General features: G+C 41.1%; 1 protein-coding gene across 4 annotated transcripts in view; it reads right to left on the bottom strand.

Moving 5' to 3' along the window:
• Positions 1 to 24,989, bottom strand: part of usp32 (ubiquitin specific peptidase 32) — a 57,163-nt gene that overhangs the window by 5,077 nt on the left and 27,097 nt on the right. The window contains exons 6-32 of one of the 4 annotated variants that reach the window (XM_046388333.1): positions 20,885 to 21,016; positions 20,581 to 20,688; positions 20,133 to 20,248; positions 19,463 to 19,525; positions 19,033 to 19,116; positions 18,882 to 18,943; positions 18,693 to 18,795; positions 16,713 to 16,929; positions 14,877 to 15,055; positions 13,173 to 13,313; positions 12,465 to 12,630; positions 10,017 to 10,171; positions 9,171 to 9,252; positions 8,520 to 8,594; positions 7,627 to 7,765; positions 7,431 to 7,536; positions 7,131 to 7,304; positions 6,527 to 6,701; positions 6,285 to 6,436; positions 5,545 to 5,656; positions 5,247 to 5,446; positions 4,890 to 5,074; positions 3,198 to 3,284; positions 2,599 to 2,719; positions 1,070 to 1,261; positions 738 to 963; positions 99 to 556 (exon numbers count right to left, since the gene is read on the bottom strand). In XM_046388333.1, coding sequence (XP_046244289.1) covers positions 99 to 556; positions 738 to 963; positions 1,070 to 1,261; positions 2,599 to 2,719; positions 3,198 to 3,284; positions 4,890 to 5,074; positions 5,247 to 5,446; positions 5,545 to 5,656; positions 6,285 to 6,436; positions 6,527 to 6,701; positions 7,131 to 7,304; positions 7,431 to 7,536; positions 7,627 to 7,765; positions 8,520 to 8,594; positions 9,171 to 9,252; positions 10,017 to 10,171; positions 12,465 to 12,630; positions 13,173 to 13,313; positions 14,877 to 15,055; positions 16,713 to 16,929; positions 18,693 to 18,795; positions 18,882 to 18,943; positions 19,033 to 19,116; positions 19,463 to 19,525; positions 20,133 to 20,248; positions 20,581 to 20,688; positions 20,885 to 21,016 — 4,010 coding nt within the window. The remainder of the gene's footprint in view (positions 1 to 98; positions 557 to 737; positions 964 to 1,069; positions 1,262 to 2,598; positions 2,720 to 3,197; positions 3,285 to 4,889; positions 5,075 to 5,246; positions 5,447 to 5,544; positions 5,657 to 6,284; positions 6,437 to 6,526; positions 6,702 to 7,130; positions 7,305 to 7,430; positions 7,537 to 7,626; positions 7,766 to 8,519; positions 8,595 to 9,170; positions 9,253 to 10,016; positions 10,172 to 12,464; positions 12,631 to 13,172; positions 13,314 to 14,876; positions 15,056 to 16,712; positions 16,930 to 18,692; positions 18,796 to 18,881; positions 18,944 to 19,032; positions 19,117 to 19,462; positions 19,526 to 20,132; positions 20,249 to 20,580; positions 20,689 to 20,884; positions 21,017 to 24,989) is intronic. The other 3 variants (XM_046388334.1, XM_046388335.1, XM_046388336.1) reach the window with 3 other exon arrangements.

Below are 24,989 nucleotides of genomic sequence, written 5' to 3'. Positions count from 1 at the left end.
CAGGAAAATATTTCAGATTGTTTCTAAGCAGAAAAAATGCCTATTGAGAGAGTCAATCACAACCACTTGTATGTGTGACAGATGTGTGTACTACTAACTGATATTGCATAGAGGTTGTAGATGGCGTCCAGACACATGTTGTCCCTGTGCTGAAGAAGTGAATTGTCAGGGTCCATGCTGCTCTCTGTGCTGCAGTCTGAGCTCAGTCCATTGCTGTCACCGTTCACCAGGACCACGTCACAGTGGCTACTGGATGCCTCAGTGCTGCATGATGACTCTGACGCTGTCGCCTCTCCTGATCCAGGAAGGCCCAGTGCTGTGGCCCCTGCTGTGCTCCCCTCTGCGTCTGCCTGTGGTGCACTGTCCCGTGGCTCAGCCTCAGGATTAGCGGCTCCATCCAGATTCTCCTTGCTGTTGGAGAGGCGGTGTCTGCTGCCCAGCTGGGGCAAGCGTAGCCGCCCTGGCCTGCGGCCTCCGCTGCCGGTCTTTGGGCTGCCAGAGGGGCTGCTGGTCCGGCTGAGAGAGGGCGCTGACTTCCTGCTAGTGGCAGGGGAGGCTGTGGGGAAACCACAAGGTTAAATACACTTCCTCTGTTGTGCTGACTTCAATCTCTTTCCCATGCTGCTACACTCTTAACATCAAGCATATAATGGAACAAAGAAGATGCATGTCTTTTTAAAAATAAGTCTCAGTGCACTGCAGTAACTAGATGTCAAGCTCAAATCAACACAAGGTACCTTTGGGAAGGTTGCAGAAGCCAGCTGGGGCGGAGATAGAGGACAGATTGTCTTCTCCAACCCTCAGCAGATCCTCGCTCTCACTGCGGGAGTGGAGGCAGTGCTGCTCCAGGTCTCTGGGAGCCAGGAAGGCGCTGGGATCAAAATTTTCCCGTGGGAACTTGACAATCTTTTGGGACTTGATCCAGCGGCCATTCACAAACTGGAAGCGCTTCAGGTGGACAATCTGAAGAAGAGAACAACACATGACGCATAGCTCTAACTATTTTTAGTACATACAAGAAATGATACATAAAACCACATGTCGAGGTCTGACACAGTGTGCCACTGACCAGAATGGGCGGAAGCCTCCAGAGGTCCAGCTTCTTAGTGGCTAACCGGTGCGTCTTGCACTTGGAGCAGTAGTAAAGCTCGTCCTCACCCAGCTCTTCCTCACTGGTGAAGGCCTTCAGACAGCTGTCCAAGCTGATGGGCTCAGCCTGGGCTCGACGAGACTGCTCCACACTGCAGTGCTCTTCCACAATCTGCAGGGAGACCATGGTGATCAGGACACTGACACTATGGAAAGGTGCTACCCTGTGTAAGCCAAGTGGTTTCTGAAGAACAACTGTTCAAAAGGAGTCCACCTGATACTGCCATTTAGGCATTTTTTCTGAATCAGCTGGCAATGCTGTGAAGTTTCTGCCAATTATCTGACAGGCGTATACGAGTACTGGTTCTAAGCAGTATTTGTATATGTTCTGTTCAGCAAAAAGGTACAATAAATCACCTGGAAAGTTCCAGCAGTTACTCACAACACATATCTCTACTTGAGCATACAAATCACTTTAAATGTCACACAGGTGTCTGGATCATTTATTAGATCACTCTCACCAGTTACAAGTGAGCATCAAACAGCTCACTGGTAACTCTGTGTGGTCAGACTCAGACCTTTAGTGCTTTAGCAGGTTTATGTATTTCACTTAGCTCTTATCTCAAAGTGTACACAATAATACAAGCACCAAGTGAAGCACAGTGATAAAGGCAGCACCTTGACCTAGTCTGTGCTGGAAAATGCTGGAAAAGAAATTAGCCTAAATGTCAGTAGGACACAGGGCAGAGGCACAGCAGCTGAAAGGCTCATTCTTTCGTATTACATATTGAGAAAATTTCTTTTTTGGCTCAATTATTTTCCAACAGGTCATTTTATTTGTCTACACTTTCCACTACAGTACAAGGAGCATACAACCAACAATGGTGCCAAGGGCAGGCGGAAGAAAAATGTGTGAAGTGTTAAACTTTGATACAAAACAAAAAAGTTCTAGGTCGCTGTATTTGTTATGAATAACCTGCACATAGTGCTGGTACAGAAGAGTAACTGAACACATCCTGACAGCAGCTTCTTTAAAAATCTTTTTTTTTTTTTTTTTTTTACAGCTTCTGTACTTTCAATACTAGCAATGCAAAATATCATAGCCATATATTGATATATCATATAACATTAGGCTCTATTGTTTATTTCGTAGCAGAATGAGAGACAGGAAGCAGCTTTCTGGAGCCTCTGCTGGCTGCTTGCTGCACCAAAATGGTTTTGACTGTTTTGATATGTCTTTAACAACAAGAGTTCACCTGCTGCACGAAAACTGAATTGCAGCTGAAATAACTGAATGACTTGTCATTAACATATTGTCGCCTAAGTAATAGTAGGAGCTGCACACTTATAGCTATTATCCTGAGGTAACTGGCTGTCTCTAAAATTTGAAAATCACACAAGATTTGCCATTTCATGTTTTTATAGAAACTCCTCTTCTGCTCTACATTTAACCTTGTTGAGTTTATGTGTGTGTGTGTGTGTGTGTGTGCGTGCGTGCGTGCGTTTTACCCTCTCCTGGGAGGTCTGGTAGCGGAGGTGCAGGGCTGTGGGGTCCCAGTCCACAGCTATGTAAGCATTTCCTACAGCAGCTCTGTCCTCTGTACACTCTACTGTACAGCCTCGACAGAACCTGGAAAAACATACACACACACACACAGATACAGCTGGGTATATACACAAGCACAGGCAAATTAGAACCCATAATTTATTTACAATCAGAATTACAAATCAAAAACAAATGTGCATTTCATTTTCTTGGCTTGTCAGATAAATTGATCGGAATTCTTTTGTTCATAGGCAAGAAGAGGTTTCCTGAGCTTTTATTAGCTTTTCTGTTTATCAAACAGTTTCTGATTATGAGAAAAATCAAATATTGACATTTAATATTTTGATCACAAATTTTTACAGCACCTATGTACCCTGACCAAAACAATCCTATAGCAAAATCTAGACAATATCTCATCATAACCTGATACGTTACTCCCTACTTTAGCCTCGTTTAGCCACACAACAAGCAGCCTTATTCCAAGGGTACTATGATGAAAGCATTTTGGTGGAAAAGCAGCTTTTGTGACACGTGTGTGTATACAAATGACGCTATGTCTTACCTGTACCAGGGACACCAGGCACATGAGTTACCATCCTTACTCACAACCCGTAGAGTGAAGGGGTACTGGTAGCCCATACTGTCGTCACTGCAGGTTAAAAGAAGAAAAAAAATTCTTTCATGTTCTCCATGAACACTGTTAGTGTGCATATCTTCATTTGAAAATGCTTGCCAAACAACTTCAGTGGTTTATTTTTCCAATGGTACCTTTCAAAGGATCAGAAATGGATGAGATACTGACTGGCTCTGATTCCTGATTGTGCGGATCAGTTCAGGATATTCCTAATCTTTTCTAACAAAATCATCTAACAGTAGGTGACATGACTTTGTCCCTCTCAGAATCTTTTGTCTCTCTGTCAACTATTCAATGAAGTGAAATGAAAAAAAAAACAAAAACAAAAATGGATACAGTGCCTTTAAAAGGTATAGCAGTGAATATGTCTCAAGTGGCTGTAGTAAAAAGACACCTGTGTCTGGAAGGTGCAGTCACTGGTTAATCAGTATTCCTGGCTACAATTACACCATGAAGGATGGATACAAAAAAAAAATTCCAAGTCACTGAACATTCCTTAGAGTTCAGTTAAATCCATCAAGAAATAAAAGGAGACTAGTGAGGGAGACCACCAGGACACCAGCAGCAGAGATGGGAGAGACTCTTCATACAACAACTGTTCTGGGTTCTTCACCAGTCAAAGCTTTACGGTAGAAAGCCACTGTTGAAGAAAGCTCATATTAACTCTCAAGTAGAGTACGCCCAAAGGCATGTGACTCCAAGGTCAACTGGAAGATGGAGCTTTATGGCCATCATACTAGACGCTATGTTTGGCGGACACCAAACACTGCACCACAAACACACCATCACCACCGTAACATGGCAACATACCGGTGGCATGGTGGTCGCAGCAACATATTGTAGGGATGCTTCTCAGCAGCAGGCCCTCAAAAGCTTGTAAAGGTAGAGGGTGAAATGAATGCACCAAAATATACGGAAACCCAGGAGGACAATCTGATTTAGTCTGCAAGAGCACTACGACTTGGAGGAGGATTTATTTCCAGCAAGATAGTGACCTGAAGCACACAGCAAAAGCTGCACAGAAATGGTTTAAAAAAAAAACAAAAAAACAAGGTGAGTGTTTCTGGAGTGGTCGAGTCAAAGCCTAGACCTCAGTCATTACAGAATTTGAGGCAGGACTTCAAAAGGGCTGTTCACGCCTGATCCACGCGCCAGCTGACAGAGCTTGAGCTTGAGGAATGGCGTAAATTTGCAGTGTCCAGATGTGGACGTCCGATCCACACACACAGTGCTGTGACTGTGGGCAAAGTTGGATCTACTAAATACCGACTTTAAGGGAGTGAATATTTACACAGTCACTTATTTCACATTATATATTCTGAATTAATTTATATCACTTTGAAGAAATATGATTTCACTTTGACATTAAAGGGGATAAAAAGAGAAAACATCCAAGGGGGTGAATATCTTTTATGGGCACTGTATGTAATGAGAAATTGTTTGTTTGTGGGTCAGAACACCAGCATCTATGTATTGGAAGTTCAGTACAAAGATAATAACAAAGCATTGCCATGCATTTAGCCTAGCCCAGCACACTTGAAGCAGGGAGGAAGTGCTTATCTATATGTAGTTTTGGAAAAAGAAAGGAAAAAAAAAAAGTGAAAGTGAAAGTGAGCCTACCAGTCCTGGGCATGATTGCTGGCTTCCTGCGGGGGCAGTGGGCTCGCCAGTCGGGACACCTGGATCCAGACGGCATCATACAGATCCTTCTTACTGGTGTGGACAGTGCAGGGAACTATAAGCGGCATGCCGAACAGACTAGGCCGGTTCTTCTGAGATGACAGGAAGTACAGCTCCGTACGCATCTGGGGAGGTGACACAAATGAGCAAGTCACATCATCAGATGGGATGTATATATATATGTACACACACACACACACACACAAACACATAAAAGTTGTGTAGTTTAACAGGTGAATGGATGAAAACTGTTAAATTGCTTTTCTAAATAATACAGCATCCTGCATTTGTACTCACCATCTTCCTGTGCATGGCAATAATATAACCAATGAAGGGGCTCTCCTGCACAGGTGTGATGTGTCCATTGGGGACCCCATTGGCCAGGGGTGTCTCAGGAGTGCAGGGCACCATGGTGCTGGGCCCACCATTGGGAATAAGGACGGGCTTGTTGCTTAGGTTCTCATTAGCAGCAGAGCCATTGGCTATTGGGGTGAGGTCTAATGATGGAAATGAGAAAATGGGTGACTGTGCATTCATAAAGTTTCAGCTCTGTGATGGGAAGAGTGTAAAGGTAAATTTGAATCAACAGGCACACCTGTTAATGTAGGTGAGCTCAGTGATGTTGGTGAACCTGGCACTGGGATCTCAAATGCACATAGGAAGCCGTTAACAGAGAGCCTGACCTTCTGGTTGTCCTGAGGAAAGTTCTAAACACAGAGGATTTGGACATCAGACAGCACCACTTCAAAGCAATTCAAAAACAGACAGCACAGAGTTGTTATGGTTAAAACATAAGAGTGCCTCTCAGACACAGAAAAAAAGTTAACCATATACGTGTCACCTTGTTGGGAAATTATTTCACTGGCAAGACAACAAAATCAGAGCAACAACATGAAAACTTAAGCTGTGACCAAATAAAGCCTGATTTGCTGATCACCTGACACTAAAATGCTTCCTTCTAAACCTAAAAGAATGGCTGATGGAGAGCAAACACAATTTCAAAAAGGTGGACAACTCAGTAAGAGTCAGTTAAGATTAGTAAGATTAGACTTTTTTTTGCAAAAAATCTTTTCAGTCTTCTGCACTTTCTTCTTGTTTCTTTGTTTTGTGTCATCAGGCTCAAAAATATGTCTCCATCCCACTGCATTGGAGATCATTTTTTTTGTGGTACTTGAGATAAGAATGTTTTTTTTCTGTAATTAAAGTAAAAGTTCATTTGATACCAAACAATACTCCAAAGCCCCCAGAATGATGTTGCCCCTTGGCCTCTGTGTTGGCAGCAGCACTTTGTGTGGGACGAGGCCTGCAGTGTGATCAGTGTGATAGTGTCAGTACCTTGATGTTGGAGGTATGCACCTCAGCCAGGAGGATCTGCTCAGGCTTCAGACTACACAGTTCACTCAACTGTTTCTTCAGTCCTGTGTACTTCTCATCCATATTCAACCTCAGGCCATAGCGCACAGGTGTGGAACCATCCAGTTTAATGACTACAAACACACCACAGCATCATACGTAATTACAGTATTGTGGTTTAAAAAAGGAATTAATTCAAAGAATTGTTCCTCTAGCCTCCTCACCAGTGATCTCCAGATGCATGGAGCTGTCCATGGGCAGGGGCAAAGACAGGAAGTTGAACGGGTCGAAGCGAGCGCTGATGTGTCCACACGTCTTACACTTTACCTGGGACTTGAGCTGACCATGGAACAAGTCCACCACGATGGAGCGATTCCTGCGCAGGTGGTTCTCCCATGCCTGTGAGGAGGAGCGTGGATAGATACACACACACACACACACACACACAGAGGTGAGTTCACACACCACTAATCCTGTAAATCCCTCTGGTCAGGACATAGAGAAAACAAACTAAAGTTGCGTTCCAACAGCTAAACAATGAGCCAAAACTCACTAGAAAGCTCAGTAAGGCTGATAGGAACTGCAGATTCCACCTCTTTCACACTGTTTTCACATTGTCCTCATAAAAGTATCGATTAGAGCCACTTCAGTATTAGAGAAATGATGAAGTTTCAACAGACTTTGTGTACAGACATAAAGTAACATTACCACTAGGTATTGCACTTGAAATCAGCCACCACTTATTTCTTATAACCAACTTTCAACTTTTCTTCTTCTAAAGTTTAACACCAAATTAATAAAAATATAGTTCATTTGGTGCTCTCTGACCTCAGAAGCCACCTCCCAGTCAGGCCGGCCATCACTGTCCTTCAACTCCACGTAGGGTTTCTCATGGACTCTGTTTAGATCTTCATGGAGACCATCCAGGAGGAAGGCTAGCAGCTCCTGGGAGTCCTGCTGCTGGAAGCCATTAAAGCGTGGGGCGTACTTTGCTATCGTCCACTAGAGGGGAGCATATTATAAACTTTATCAACTGCATTTAAAACAAGTTTAAATGCACTTTTTAGACACTCAAAATAGCGACTGAGCTCGCAGACAAGTGAAAAGGTATGGATCAAAACCGCATACTCTGAGTTTGAGTGGAGCCACGTTCTTCTGTGTCCCACTCCACAGCTCCATCACTAAGTCTCCATAACACTTGGCCATGTGACCTCGCATCCCAATGGGGTTGGTTCTGTACATGCACCAACACAGGCCACTTAGAATTACACATTCAGAACAAGAGTGGAAAGATTCACATCAAAGCGATACACTTAAATGGTACCTGTTGAGCTCATAGAGGTGTCTCCCTGAGATGAAGTAGTCTGTGAGAGGCTTGGTGTTGCTCACACACTGGATACTTGAGTTCATAAAGCACGTGTTGCCAAGGTTACTGAGGCCAGTGGCTCCTTTCTCTGTAGGAACTGGGATGGCAAATAAGGACATAATGGTTGGCTTTTAACACTCGAATAGAGGAAAAACACTAAATGAGTATAACAAACTGACTTTACTGACCAGCACTATTAATCTGTTGCTACTACACACAATCACTGCTGCAGTGTGAAAGCTGAATGCCCCCTTTCATATCAATTACACTCAACACGTTTGAATATCGCCCAACAGTGAAATCAAAGGAAAACCATTAATGTCAGTCACTTTCATCTGCGAATGATGATTTTGTTTTGTACTACCAACATTCACCTGGGTAAACACTCGCTGTACAATGACCGAGAAACGGGACAAATAGAAACTTTTAATTTTGAACAAACATGGAAGGAAATAACCCATCAATATACAGTAGCACATTAGCACTGCTGAGTGTTGTACTGCACCTTTAAGGTCTGAAACTGAGGTGTGACTGTATCAGGTACCCCTGTGAGCTCAAAAGACTCCCCTCTTCCTCTACCTGTCACAGCCCCTGACTAAAAAACAACTTTACCTAATAATACTTCAAAATCATTGTATTCTGTTGGTGACTCATTCATTGACAGTCGTCGTCTCCAATTTTCCTCCCTCTGTATGTGCTGCACATATGGAAGAATTGACAATAAAGTTGACTTTGACAAAGTTCTCTGTTACACCATAGGAAATATCCACCAATCAGAGCAGATTTTTTCCAATAAAAGGCCTTCCCATGTGCAAATACAACATACGCTCACCCAGTATCTTCCAGCTTACCTTTGTGTCTATCCATCTTACTACTGTTGGCAATGAAAGACATTTCCTCAGGCCAGCTCATGTCCTTGTTCCTGACTGTGGAAGAAGACAAAGATTAAACCATTCTACTCCCACTTTCATGTGCCATCATTCACAATGACCTGTTATCATATTTTACAATAAACTATGATATAATAATGGTTTTACAAGCCCAATTCCAAAAAAAAAGTTGGGACACTGTGTAAAATGTAAAGAAAAACAAAAAATGTTTCGAGGTTTCATACCCATTCATGACACTATCACATGACCACTGAACCTGTTTACCTGTGGAATGTTCCGAACAGGTGTTTTCTGAGTAGTACATAACTTCCTCAGTCTTTTGTCGCTCCTGTCACAACTTGTTTGATGTGTGTTGCTTGTATCAAATTCAGAATAAACATATATTTACAAAAAAATCAATTAAGCTGATGAGGTAAAATATATAGTCGTATTTTCTTTGCGCAGTTTTCAACAAAAAGGATTAGAAAATTATCACATCAAATTGTATTTATGTTTTGGCCAGAGTCCCAACTTTCTGTCAGTTATAGCACTGTTATGAGTCTGAAGAGAGTGTAGCTAATGAAGATATATTTCTGGAGATAAATGTAGTGGGAAAAGGGCAGTGATTCACACCTTCAATAACTAGCTGCTGCTCATCCTGGATCTTCAAGCTTTCCAGTGTGTGATCTTCATCATCAAGGAGGGTGAGGTAGTTCTGCAGAATAAAGAGAGGAGAAAACATGCTGAAACCATGTTATAACTTTTGATTTATTAAGCTCTTAAATTATTCCTCCGTTGTTCTTTCTTCTACATCATTTCATTTAAAAAGTGCCATTAGATATGTCATATTAGCCTGCTATGGTGCCCTAAGAGAAAAATGAGTTGCTTGGCCCTGATGAATACGCCAGTCTTCCCACATGCTGTGTGAAGTGTGTACACTTTTGCTGTGTGGTAATTTAATTAAACACAGATCAGTGTAAGAATATGCATCATGTGAACACAAAATTATAATAACTGAAATTACTTATGTCTTAGAACTAGATTTTGACATCGGGACCACTTTCACAATAGGGCCAGGTAGTTCAAGAACTCACTTTGAGGCTCGCTAGCTGATATCATGCTGTGGTAGCATATATATTATACATTAGATTATATATATTAACCATATATTTTCAATTAAAGTAGCACAAACCTTGGGGCTGTTGGAGCCCCTACAGCTTGTGAATCAGTTTTTGGTACTTTAATTGGAAATCTATTTTGGAATTTGCGCCACAAAAATGTATCAGCTGAGTGGTCCTGTTAAAATGTGTCAAAATCCAGTTTACCTCTTCATTTATCTGATTCATATCGTGCTTACATGATTCATATCTCAAAATAAAGTTGTGTAATTATGCATGGGTATATGTAATTACACAACTCATTTACAAAATCCAAACAGATAAAAGTCAAGGGGGCCCTTGTGACAGCTTTGCAGCCCACCTCACTGTTATAGAGCCAGAGTCTCATATCCTCCTCCTTGATGCGGAGTCTCTGGGACAGGTAGAGGTGAATGTCCTTGATGGTGGCCATGCGACTGAAGCAGCCTGTGTAGGCCAACACCCTCTTCAGAGGAGCATTGGGGGATGGCACATTACCTGGTGAAGCACATGAAGAGGGCAGGAACTTTCACAAACTGACCTGAACACACTTGCATTGTCTGGTGTGACTTCAGTTGTGATTTAACAATGTTTCTAATCAAATTTCTTCTTTTGGTTTATTCACAAAGTGACAGATGCAAACAACTGGTTTGATAACACCAACACCATTCCGAGGATTAGTTGTAAGGAAGCAGCAAGGAAGGACTTTTGTTTAAATCAATCAGTCAGACTTGATTGGTCAATCAACTTAGTAGATTTAGTGGGCTCAGACTGGATTAATCAAATACAAACCAATCCGTATTAGTCCTGTTAAATAACTGATATTGATTTCAAAATTATTAATAAAACTAGTGATTGTAATAGATTTTTCTTTTCTATCTACATAGCTTTGCTAATCGTTTATGCAACAAAATGAGCCATCCCCTACACTTGTTCACGTGCTCTACAATTATCTTATTATGTGGACTACAGTATGATACATAACCAGATCAATTTCAGATATTTGGCCCCATGCCTGAGAGGAAGGGGGGTCTTAATGATAAGCTGCTGCTCAGACAGTGTATGAGTCATGATGGCAGCCACAGCTCCACTGTGGCATGAAACCTGATATGTTGACTTGACTTGATATGTTGGACCAGCGCTCTCATGCTGAGTGCTGATGCCCAAACCTGATTGCTCCTGCGTCAAATGCTTTCTTTTTGCAGTGAGGCATTTTCAGTTACTTGTGCATTATATCCATTTAGACATAACACAAAGGGACAAAGACTGTAGTGAAATGAAGCTTCACTTACTGTGTAAGTGTGTGGGTCTGTATATGGGGTTTCCATTGTGAGTACATTAGACACGAACTGATTGAAGTGGAAGTGACTGAAATAAAATTATTTGCGACAGTTTACAGTTGTCAGCCTAAACAGAACTGACAGGAAATGAAACCTCTCTTATGCTCAGTATTCAAATATTCTGAGTGTCTGCACTTGCTAAATTGATACCAATACTGCATGTGTTGCATCTATCTGCATTCTGCTGCCATAATTGCTGCATGTTACTTAGCAAAGACTGGATTAACTGCTTCATCGTCCATCATTAAACACATTTCAGAAGTGCTGAGATGTATTGCTAAATGTCCTTTGTCTTAGCCGGGCACAAGCATACTGAATGATGACCGACACAGATACTGGCGAAGGTATTCACACTAACCGGCTTCATGTTGACTGGAGCACTGGACCAAACAAGCACAACAAGCTTGGACTACTCTGCAGTCATATATGAGATATAACACATTGATGTTTTAGTTCTCAACCAAAATCACTGTCTGAGAGAGAGAGAGAGAACACTGCAGCTTAGACACAAGAAAGGAACACATATGCTGCAGCTCAAAACAAAAGAAAGGTCCATAAAACCCATTAATTCCTGACAATGGACACTTACTGAGCAGTTCCAGTCAAACTGTCTGTTCACCGTTCACCTTAATTAATGTGCTGGCTGTGGACACCTCGACATTAGAAATAAATTATGTAAAAAAATGTGAATATCAAGACTGAATGCAGTCCTTCACAACCGCATTCTCACCACAGGATGGTGATGATGTTGGACAGTAACCGGGCATTTTCTCTCTATGCCGACATATTTTGGTGCCTTTCTACAGCTACTGTTAAAGACCATGCTGATCATATTTTTACCCACAGCGATGACATAGATAATGTTTTCACTGTCTCTGAGATTTCCACCTTCAGCATCAAGTTTCCTGCAGTGCCAGTGTTTGACTTGCAGCTTCTCCTGGTGATGCATTTGAAACCAGGTGAGAAATGGGCCAATTACTGGTGTTTTCACTTATTTCTTTTGCATTTCTCAGCTACAGTGATTTATTTTTCCGAATGTCTTTTTAGTATGTTGTCTTTTTTCCCTTTTATTTTTTTTTAATGTGGTTGGTTTTCAGGTGTTCAAAAGGTCAGTTAAGTGATTTTGTAAAACATGGCCCTCATTGGAGAGAACAGACATGCCTGTTATCATTAGAATCACTGTCACTGTTTCCAGTATTTTTCTCTTTCAGCACTTCAGCAGTATGTTCCGGTATACTGATGATGCAGATGAGTGTAGAGCACTAGAACAAATGTCATCAAAACTAATGCTTGAAGGGAAAGGTCTGTAAAGATTGAAAAGGTTTGAATGATTGCACTCCAGAGCATTGCCAGATCAGTCCACTCTAGGGGGATTAAAAAGGGGGATGCGGGGTAGCTCAGTGAAGCATTTGTCGACGGCTTGCTCTGATCTTGCTGCAGGCTTACGTTACCTCTTGGTGGGGGTAAATACGGTGGGAACATTCGCAGGCTGATCATACCCATATTGACCCATATGTTGGACTGGGGGGAGCGTGTTGCTGGCTGCTGGCGGAGGAAGAGGAGGTAGCGGGGGAAGAGCTCCAGTTCTGCTTGGCCTGTCTTGCTCTGCAGGATTACCTGCAGGGTTAGAAGGGAAACCAAGTGAGGTTCCATAATTATATCAATTACTTAAAAGTTCCCTTCCTCGACAGTTCCCACAGTCCATGCGCTAATGGTACTTCAGTGTTTGGTTGGAGGCAAAGTGCAGGTATTCAGTCTGCATCAGAGTTGAAATGACTACCCCTTTTATTTTTGTAATACTGGCATAGAATACAGTCACCATAAAACAAGAAAAAAATACTGTCTTGTAAATTTTAGGTCATATCTAGTGAAAATCCATTACAGTTTGAAGGCCGACTTCCTAAAATTAGACAATCCAAAATTATGGAGAATTATAAATACGATATAAATACAATAAATATTACATAGATTAAAGATAATCTAAGATTATTTGGATCTATTTTATTTGGATTTAGATAATCTCGATACAGTGTTGGTTTCTTGTCCTTGACCTTAGTAGTGATAAACCGGAGTTACTACTGTGATGTTAATGGCCCATCCTGCGTAACAGTGACAGTGAGGTTCATTAGCTGTTACATGGGTGCAGTTTCTTTACTCACCGGTCGAGGCAGGCTGAGGTTGGCACCGTACCAGTGGTAGAGTGCCCGCCACACGGGCTCTGGCACCGTCTCAAAGTCTCTACCAGGCGCCAGCTGCAAGGAGCGCTTCAGCCTCCCGCCTTCCATGGTTAACGTAGGAGCCTGCAGGGGCGCAGCACAGGCATTAGCATTTACGTAAATATGCGCAAAAAAAACCCACTATCTGCCTACTTGAATTACAGATAATAGACCGAGACAGTATCCTAATGCTATGCACAGGCTGGCAGCCTGCTATCATTACAACAAATTGTAGAGATAAGACAAAGAAAAAAGAAAGCACCATCTGGTCCCTGAGAGCCTTTGCCAGCAGAGGAAGAGTCCTTGCTAATTAGCAATCTCAGATCACTTCTTCTGTCAAACCAAAGAAGAAGCTGGTAAAAGATATTTTACTCAACTACTGTTGTCTTGTTCTGTCTGTAGAGATAAACAAATGTGCATTTATTATCTTTCAAAGGTCTGCATCACATCTGCCTTTTAAACGTGTGCCTTTATGGAACAGACAGTTGATTCCTGTGAACAGACGTGCTTGGTTTAGAATGCAAATCCAGAGGGAACGTACTGATTCTGTACTGAGTCCTCTCTGAGGTGAAAAAGCTTGCCTGTTCTCATTTGTCAAATACAAGCCAAAGCAGAGCTGTGAATGTAGTGTATGATCCATGCTACGTGATCACCTCCTGACTCTACGATGTGGTTTTTCTGATGTAACCACCAGGTAGGGAAGAGTGGAAATAAAACTGAAAGAAATCAAATAATTACACAAACTGCTCTGACAGCAACACAAACCTATTCTTCTTTGCAGACTTAAAATGTGTAGGCTGAAGCTACAGCTTTTCACACCCACTCTCTGACAATACATCATGCATTTTTAGTTAAAGTCACAGTCAAAATGTACCATGCTGTTTTTGATTATATTTCTTTATCCGGTCATCATATTCATTTGAAAGTTTTTCTTTAATTTACAAAGTATGCTACACATTAGGAGACCCTCTTGTTGCATAAACATGTCCTTTTAACTGAAGCACACTGTTATTTCTTTACATTAATCTTTCTCTCAGAGAGTGAGATGAGGATATCAATCCCATGCCACTCATGTCAGTGTATTAAGTATAAAGCTAGAGTCAGGACACGGCTATCTGACCTAGTTTAAATTAACATCAAGACTGGAGTGAGGGAAAAGAGCAAGTCTCGCCCCTGTTACTATAACTAATGCAAGAACAGGTTGTAAAAACAAAAGACTTTTGAAATGGCGCCACTACTTGTTGAACAATGTACACATCCACCCAGGACAGGAGTGCTGTGCAGAAACTTAGCGAGTGAGAACAGCCTTAGGTTTGCAAGGCTATTGCTTTACAGGAAATGGTAAATATTCCTATCAATAACACCACAAGTTGGTCTTCTTTCCATCTATCTAATCTATGGATCAACCAAACTTGATAACTTACAGTAACTTCTTAATAACGAGTTTTGTTTACATTTTTAACTTCATATATGATCGCTGATATTGATGATTTACAACTTATATGTTTCCACATGCCCTGCATACAAACACAGTTTTGCATTGGTTTGTAAATGTTTTCAGTTTAAAAGAGGTGAACCGTATGTGTGGAACAACCTGCTTCTTACTGTACTTTCACACAAAATAAACAAAGCACCAGTCGGACATGCCTTCATGGGGTCAGTGGTCACCAGAGGCTGGTTGTCGATGGCTCCAGGTCTTTGTGCTGCCAGCTGGGAAGGGAGGTGGCCGTTGGCTCCAGAAAAACACTGATTGTTGTTGTCTGATACATTGTGCTGACGGGCAAAACAGCTCTCTGTTGCAGAGGGAGCTACCTGGGGGCTCAGGGCTGCCGGGAGAGAAGGAAAAAGGAGGAAAGGGATGAGGGAGCTACCAGACCACACATAAAGGCAGGAAAAAACAGAAACTACAAAAGAAAGTCAGTATAATAGCTTAATATTTCAACAGTGTAAGGCAAAAACCAAAAATTGTGTGCTGAATAAAAATTTTTATAACACACCTGCTTGATGTTAAATTTCTCTCACGTACAAGTGAACAATGGTCCACCGTCAACAATGCCATATATGGGTCTAAAATAAACCTTGTTCCTTCTAAGAGCAACTCTTAGTCAGTCCTGATAGTTAGAAGGTAAGCCTTTTATCTAAATCACTGTCTGTGTGGACTGTTCTTCCATTTTCTTGACAATCATTCATTGCTGAGGGCCCAAGGAAGTGCAGCGTTAGATGTCAAATCGGTGGTTAACTGAATGTTATTAGGCTAATGTTACCAAGCTGCCTTCAGTGAATTGGAAACCAGGGTTTTCATTCAGTTGCTGATACGTCCAGATGAAAAAGTTCAATTTCACTGGCAAGACTTTGTTTTCAGCATCTCATAAAAAATTGGCTATCAAGTTACATCACTTTATTGGTTTGTTCGCACGTAGCACAGATCTGCTAGTCAGTGAGGTTAATTGAAGTTTGGGAACAGGAGTAAGAGGACATTAAATATTACAATCTTAATAATTCACATGACTGACAGTACAGTAGATTGTGGACACCCTCAAAATCAATCTCAATATAACATCGTCAGATCACCCACTTGTTCATGCTCATGTTTTGGAAATACTTTGTGCTGTAAAAACTGGCATTAAACTCCTAAAAAATATCTAGCATGGACAAATAAATGCCGGTCACTGAAATTGGCCAGGTAAACACAATACCAAGGCCATTCAGCTGGGTCACACTTTAAACCAGGACATCTAGGTGGGCCAGACAATTTCAGCAGCCCATCTTAAACTTGTTTTTTTTTATTATTATTATTTTTCGGTTGAATGTAGTATATAAAAAAAAGTTGTTTATTGTTTAAAACTGAAAAGTTATCAATGTACAGAAACAAAGAAACAAATAAACAAACACACACACACATCCTGATGCGACACACTGAACAGAACAAACAAATGTGTTTGGACAAGGGTAACTCGACATACTCTTGTTTACACATGTTGATAGAGACATACTATATATTCAGCACAGCACTTGTCAACATGTGACTGTCAACAGACAAATGTTGTGATAATCTAGTGTGATCAGAACTGCATCACACGAGAAACCTCCGATTTGTGAAACATGTCAGTACTGCGCACGTGCAACTACCAACAGAGATGAGAAGGAAATGAGCTGGCTTGCTTGTTAGCTACTTCCATCATCAGCTTCGGAAAAGAAGCTATGTTTTTAATTCAGAACATCATAAGATGTTTTAATGTCGTCGGGATGCAGCCTGATAGGAAATAGTGGCTAATAAAGACAGACTTTGGTGGAAGGGGGATGGTACAGCTGTACTATAATAGCTCACAAGCCAAATTTAGCATAACTTTTCACAGGACTGATTCTATCAGTCAAATCATCCCATCACAGTGCTTAACTTTTTATTTTGATAGTATACATGGAAAGAACTCTTTGAATACCTGTTTTTACATAATCATGGTTACAACAAGTGGTTTCACTGACCGATCTCTGTGGCTTCCGAGGCACTGGACACAGCATCAGGTGACCTCTCTTCGGTGGGGCTGCCCAGGCTGAAGGTTCCCAATCCTCCCGGCCTGTCTGGTGGGGTGGGCTCTATAGGGACTGTGGCCATCGGAGTTCGCAACGAGCTTAGGATGGACGGCTGCTCCACCACGATGCCCTTATGCTCCTGGACAGGAAAAAAGCAACAGGGACTACCCTGTGATTGTTTAAAGTGATTCTGTATCTGAGATTAATGTGGTGCTTCATAACAATTACTGCTTCTGTTCAAATGTGGCTTCATTGCGCAAGATGCAGTGAGAACATAAACTGATGTTTTGAGAACGTGAATGAAAGGTAACAACTCTATTCAAATGGTTCACTAGCTATAAATATCAACATGGTACAGGTACAGCGGATACTACAGTATCTATACATATTAGGAGTGTAACGGTACATATATTCGCCCCAAACCGTCAGAATACATGTGTCACGGTTCGGTTCATCTACTCCAACACCGAATACAGTCAGTCATGGGCGCCCAGAAGGGGCAGGAAAACAGGAAAAGCAAAAGAAGAGACAATACGCTACACACAGTATGCACACACCAATCCAAAACAAGAATGGCAAGTTCAGACAGCACACAAGAACTCGATGACCTGCCTGCTTGTTTCAAATCTGCAGTGTGGGAAAGTTTCGGGTTCCTGTGAAGTACGACAGTAAAGGACAGCGAGCTGCAGATAGGACGATGACGGTGTGTCGGCGTTGTAAGGCAGCGTTAGCGTACGGTACGTGAGTGGAAATACGACCAACGTGCTAACGCATATCAGACGACATCACCCAGATGCACCAGTCACAGGAGTTAGGCAGAGAAAGACTGCATTAAGAGACTCTCTTAATTCAAAAGTTTTATTTTTTCATTATTGTATTGTGTATTGTACTTCACAAGAAGCTTTTCAGTTCTGTAGCTGATGGTGACCAAATACTACCGTCTGTTCAAAATAAACACTGGGGATAAAGCAAGCGAATCGTAAAACCCGTATCGAACTGTGACCCCAAAACCGAGGTATGTACCGAACCGTGACATCTGTGTATCGTTACACCCCTAATACATATATATATAAATATATATAAATATATCTATATCTATATCTATATCTATATATATATATATATATATATATATGTCACATTTAATTTTCTGTTTGAATCTTGTGAAAGTCATCAAGCTACAATTTAAGATTTGGAGAACTAAGGTAAAGATTGAACTCTGAACTGCCAAGCGGGGTTTGTAATGATATAATAAGAAAAGCTGACATGTTGTTAAGCATCAATTTGTCTTTTCAGCAGGCCCTTACCCTTCTAACCTCTGGGATATTTGAAATCTTAACACAACTGTAAATCACATCTTTATTTTATTTTATTTCACATCTTTATTTTTTATTTCGAAAAGGTGATTATTAAACATAAAAAAACAAAGGAAAAAGTGTGTTGTGTTACAACCTGGATTCCAAAAAAGGTGGGATGCTAAGTAAAAAAATAATAAAACAGAATGTGATTATTCGCTAATCCTTTTACTCAACTGAAAAGAGTACAAAGATTATGTATTTGTTTAACCTCATCAGGTTCACTGATTTTTGTAAATATATGCTTTTTCTGAATTTGATGCCCGCAATACATTTCAAACAAGCTGGGACAGGAGCAACAAAAGACTAGGGAAGTTATGGACTGCTTTAAAAATTCTTATTCAGAACATTCCACAGGTAAACAGGTTCACTGGTGACAGGTGGTGGTATCATGATGGGTATGAAAGGAGCATCCTTGAAACGCTCAGTCGTCCACAAGCATGGATGGGGCGAGACTCAGTGCTTTGTCAAACATGAGATATGACATGAGGATATTGCTACATCCTATACAGTGTCCCATCTTTTTTGGAATCAGGGTTGCCGATGCCAGTGAATAACAGTTTTTAACTCGACTTACGTATTTAACATAGTCCTTCCACTGCTGCCACCACAGCATTGAGATGAGGAACCAGTTCTGACCTTGCTGCAACCCATGTCTGCTCTCCCTCTCCAACCAACCCCTACACACACACACATTCATTATGTCCAACATTATATTCTTCATGTTATATAACATGATAGATGGAGGAAGAGGAAAGGTATGCACCTGATGATTTGTCCCTCCTCCTCAGGAGTACCAGGCCTGAGCCCCAGGACAATGTGGCAGACCTGGACCGAATGAATACACAAAGGTATACAAAATACTGCATTACTGTAATACTGTATGTTATACAGCTAGAGTATGTGGGTGAACTGACCTGGAAAAGCAGGTTTAAGAACTCATTGGCCAAAGCGCTCTTCACACTCCAGATTTGGTAGTCCTCCAGGGTCAGATGACCCAGCTGGTGAGAAGTCAAAAAACACAGAAGGTCAGCATACTCAGAATCACTATTCTTAAAATATACACAGCTTTGAGACCTTGACAAGTCTTTTCATCTGCTGTTATTGTGGGTGAAAATAGCTCAGAGGTAAGACAAGAAGGCAGGTGACTAGAAGGCTGCCGTAGGTATATTGAACGGTTCCCAATATGTGGAACTATATGAATGTGAAACAGTTGAGAGTAAAGTGGCTATGAATTTCTCTGAATCAAGGTTATAAAATCAAATGATATTATGGGACAGAAGTGAAAGGATTAACTTCTTTACAGCTTCATCAATACTGCTTCTGCCAACAAGAGTCGTGTCTCACCTTGGTTGTGTCATGCATGTTCAGAATGCCTTCTACTATGTCTGACACGCTACTGTTCAGCTCCTGCAAGGTAACAAAATACATCAGCAACAGGTAGGAAACGTCAAAAACCTTATACTCAGCAACTGCTGTGAAAAGGATCACGAGAGCCCTGAGTGTAAAAACGGGAGATGAGTAATGAGTAAAAAAGTAAGATTCTAGGATGATAATCAATATCTGTCACTGTCTGCTATGCCATGAATACATCCAGTAGCTTTAAATAACCTGCCATGAATCATAACCATAAATATATCTGATCTGGGACCAGCTCAAGCCATTGTTTACTATTGTAGGAAATGTTATCTTATTCCAAGAATAAAGATTGGTATTAACTTCATGTCTGTACATACATGGAGACAGGGCATTATTAGCTTAGCATAAGGCCTATAGCTAGCAACTATGTACTCTTGAGTTTTGTCACAGTGAGGTTTACAGTTTTGATACCACTGTGTCTGTATGGAAACCAAAGCACACACACACACATATATATATATGCATATATATATCTGTATATATCTATCTATAGATATAGATGGATATATATGTCATTTGTGTTTTGTACAAGTCTGTAGAGCAGGTCCACATACGGCCTATGCGTACATCTGTGCTGCGTGTGTGTGCGTGTACTTACAGGAAGTGTGTCTGTGCGATTGTCCTTCCACACCTCCAGCAAGGCCACCACCATTTCATGGAGTTCATCTCGAGACAGAATGCCATCACGGTCCACATCAAATACTTTGAAGCAAACTGGCGGTGAAAGAGAGAAATACAAATATGAAGGACAATACTGGTTTCTACTGCCTAGAAACCCAACACCACACTGTTTAGCCTTTAAGCAGGAAATCCAACATGTTTCCAGTGCAAATGCAATTTCAAGCACCAATGAGAACACTCATGACAACAATGAAATAATCAACACATTCCAAAAGCATTTTCACTCTCCAGCGTACATTTAATCTCCTGATAACCGCTACAAAGAAGAAAGAGACAGCACATCTTTTGATAAAAGGCTTGGTATGACTATGTGTAGCATCTGGAATTTATTTATCGGTAATTTTTCAGACCACAGCACGGCTTACATTTCTGCCTTTCAGCAATGGGCCCCCTGCAGCAGGCAGAGAGTCCACAAGAGATCTCTTTAAAGTCGATGTGATTGTCCCGATTCTCATCAAAGGCATGAAATAAGCCTGGAAAACGACATCAATAACACAGATTATATTCATATTGAACAAAGAGCAAATCTTTTGTTTTCACTGGTGAGGGTTTGAATTAAAAAGTCTTAAGACCTACATATTACATATAGAGCCATAATGAGCTATTTTACAGATTTATGCACTTGACACACCATGACGCTTGAGAAAAATACAGGTAAATATTGTCTACCTTCACTTAGTGAGGCATGGATGGGAGGAGAGACCAGTGGGACAAAGGTTTCCAAGTCAAAGCGGCCGGTTCTGGACTGGGCTTTCAGCAGCCAGTATCTCTTCTCCAAGTCTATAATGTCTGACTCCTCCACTACACGACAGAAAACAGAGAAAAAGTGACACTGTTCAGAGGGATCACTTAACATCAGAGAGGTAATACTCAACTACAGGAATCATCACTTAAGCCTAAAGCTAAGTTTTAGCTTTGTACTAGTAACATTAATATTAGCAATCCAGCAAAATGTCCAAGAAATAAAAGTTCACATAGAGAGAAACAATTTAATGAGAAATAGGAAAGTGAATACATGTTCGCGTTAATGTAGTCCTAAAACACAGATGTTCACTTTGGAATGATGTAAGATGATATATATATTTTTTTCAAGATTCATTTTCTTCTGTCATTTGGCTAATTTGCCTTTTCTATGAAAATGAAAAAAGTACCAACTACGAACAGAATCACAATCCTGGTGCCTGGTGGGTCGAGAGCCGTTATTGCAGTGTGGGAGTATGGAGTACAACAGAGACACTACCCCACACTGAGATACACTCATCACATGAAAAATGCTGGACGTGAAGATGTCCTGTGACACTCAGCAGAGCACTGTAGGAGAATCGGCTTGTGTTCTCTACCTGAGTGTGGTGAAGGGGCTGAAAGGTATCGCTCATGATAAACAATAGCTTGGTCAACATTCTCCCCTCTACAGTCAATCGCTTCAGTTTTATCAGCAGGCTTTTTAGCTTCATGCCATGTTTACAGAACTAAAATGATTAGTCAATCAATCAATTAGTTAAGTAACCAAAACAAGCTATTTTGATTAATTGAGACTATTTTTGTCCCATTTCAAGCAAAAATGGCAAATATTATCTGATCTCAGGTATTGCAATGCAAAGATTTACTGTACTTTTATGTCATGTCTACATGATGTTTTATATCCCAGATACAAGCACCGCCATTTTGCACTGATGATGTAATTTGGAGCCAGAATCTGTACAGTGGTGATTGTGTGTTGGAGCCGTAGGATCTTGATCCCGCCCACATAACTGACTGACTCATTTGCAAACAGGGCTCATCTGTCAATTACGTTGTTTCACTCCTTTACATCCAACACTTTAATGAATCCAAACTTATCAGAAAAGTTAACTCATGAACATACATCAGTGTGATAAAAACTACCAAAAATGACAGAAACCATCTTTGGGAAAAAATGTATTTGCTGTGTACTTTGAGTTTTTAATCAGGCTCATGTCCCCCCTGCTAATACGAAGGGTGAGGGGTTTATGACCTATACTGGAGCCAACCAGCACAGGTTAATCAAAATTTGGCTTCAATTTTGGGAAACTTTCATGTCGTGCATCTTTACATACAGTCAAGGGTTTGGACTGCTGATTGGACAAAGCTGTCTGAACACGGTTAGCATTAATTGAGATAAACTAAGTAATCCATAAACAAAGTAACTGATAAGGAAAGTAATCAAACTGGAAACACATATACGTTGTGACCTCGTGAGGAGCAGAGTAAATGTGATGGTCATGGTACCACAGTAAACCCAAGGTGGGTTACATAATGGCCATTTGGTGGAACGGTATTTGACTCAAGTTGTAACAAATTGATACGGATCAGACCAATATAGCATGCGTACCTTTGCCAGGGTCAATGAACCAGCCTCCCCCTTTCAACATGCTAATCCACAGCTTAACGTAATAGGATTCAGCAGCAAGCCAGCTAGCCTTTGGCATGGAGCCAATGTATATGACAGGTGTCAAAACACAGACACACACATCAAATTAAAAACAGTTACTGGCACAAAGTGGACTGTGGCTTCCCAGTCGAGCTAGTAAAACAATCTTCCTGAAAGACTGTTTTTAGCAGCTACTGGTCACAGTTTCCAGTCAGGTGGGATGATAACAGCTATAGCTGTTGCCGGTGAAAGAGCAAGGATGAGGATAGGCTGTCTGAGAGGGGTGGATGAGAGGAACTCTCAACCAGGTTCTGATACCCTGTGGTCCAGAGGTGAACATCAGGGCAGTTGACCTTGACTGAGATGCACTCAATCAACTTTTTACTGCCTAAGACTTTTTAACTTACAGAGACTAAAAGGATGTACTGAGGATGTACGAAATTAATGATTTAGAACGTGAAGGGGACGATATGGAGATGGCATGGAGGAAATAATACAAAACCGATAAATTATTGAGTATTATGGTCTAAGACAGAGTGAGCACTAGAGACGCATGACTACCTTTTGGTCTCAAAGCCTCAGCTGTACATTGTTAAAACCTGGGAAGAACAAGTCCTAAGCAATAATCATAAAACAAGCACATGCTCACACACTGCAGTTCTAAACAACAAAGCTAAGGCTAAAAGGAAGATGTACCAAGCTCTCAATATCAATGAATGGAAGGGAACAATTCTGTAGCTTTCTGAATAGATCAGTGATGAGTGCTGATACACAAGATGGAAAGTAAATACTTGTGTTCATCATGCTACTGTCTGAGTGCTAATCTATAAAACTCATTACCCTGACTATGGATTGGGTCCTCCACATCTCCCATCCATCTCAGGGTCACTCCCTGCTTCAACATATATCAGTGCAGCACTCGAGGTTACTTCCTTTTGGATTTCGAATCCATGTAATTATGACCGACTTTAAAAGACTTTGACAGTCTCTTCTGCCAAATACTAAAGGATCTTAAATGCATCAGTGGTAAATGAGCCTAAAGACTTCCACTTGTTCCATCCTTAAGACACAGAAGACCAGAAGAACACCAGAGTCTGTTTCAGAGATCTGTAAGTAAACACTGCTAATATAGATTTCTTGAAAAGCACAATATGCCTCAAAAGAAGGGCTGGGTATCTCTTGAAAATTTTCAGGACTAGTGTTGATTCAATACACAGCAGAAACCAGCAGCATTTTCAGCATAGAGAAAAAGTTCTCTATGCTGCCTCAATATAAACAGCCATTCAAGAACAAATGACAACACAAATCTTTTGTGTTAATGTCATTTTAGGCATTAATTAATTAATTCATTGGTCTGGTCCAATACCCACCTAGAGGTGCAACTCTCTCCGAGTGGCAGCAGAGATACCATACCATTATCCAGGGAACATCCTTAGAGAGGTGCTGCCACAGCTAGCATGTACCATAGCAAGTTCCCCAGTGATAACCGCTCACAGGAACTATGTCATCCTGTCCTGAGGGCTGTTATTCCTGCAGATTTCTACTCATAATGTTGTGACAGAGTCAGAAGCTAGCAAGTTAGCAGAGGATTCACTGCGCTAAGCCTCGCCATGAGTCAAGCTTTACATTCCTGTTCTAGAAGAAGTCATGAACCAGGAGTGTGTCAGTCACTCTCTCTCTCTCTCTCTCAAACACACACACACACACACTAAGAGCCACAAGGTTAAGAGGATAAACTGGAAGCAGGCAGATTAAAGGCAGTGTCCAGGTTCTCTCGATAAGACAGGTTCTTTCCAGCCCTCTGTCTGTAATTGGTAAAATAAAGCCTGGCTAAATTTACCTTAAAGAAGTGGATAACTACATATACTGTATACCTCATAGCATGAAACTCATTAAAATTATTTTGATATAAGTTAACAGTAGATCAGGAGGAAATGCTGAATTTTATATCCAAAGTTTTTTTTAACTTTTACTTTATTGATTTTCCATTACATGCAAAAAAAAACAAAAAACCATACATGAAATATATCATCAAAGATATCATATATCTGGATTGCCCTGTCTCTACAAAACTAACTAACCGCAAATCTAATCTATTCCTGTGGCATATTCACAGACTCTCTTATCTTCTCATTGACATGCACAGACATCTGTCTTGACATCGTTCCTCTTGAGCTCATATCCTAAGAGTTAACTCCTCCATAGCACATAATTAAGACACATAAGCCTAGCCATAATCAATACTTGCCTAACCCTAACCCTCACCTTAACCTCATGGGGACTTGCATTTTGTTCCCAAAAGAAAAGGCAAATCCCCACAATTTGATTTATGTCCCTATGACGTGAGTAATACACATCCACACGCATGTGAGTACTAGTACACTG

This window comes from Scatophagus argus, chromosome 5, assembly GCF_020382885.2.
Source record: "Scatophagus argus isolate fScaArg1 chromosome 5, fScaArg1.pri, whole genome shotgun sequence".
Taxonomy (NCBI): Eukaryota; Metazoa; Chordata; class Actinopteri; family Scatophagidae; genus Scatophagus; species Scatophagus argus.
Note: the sequence above shows the minus strand (reverse complement) of the source record. Positions and strands in the feature narration are given on the sequence as shown.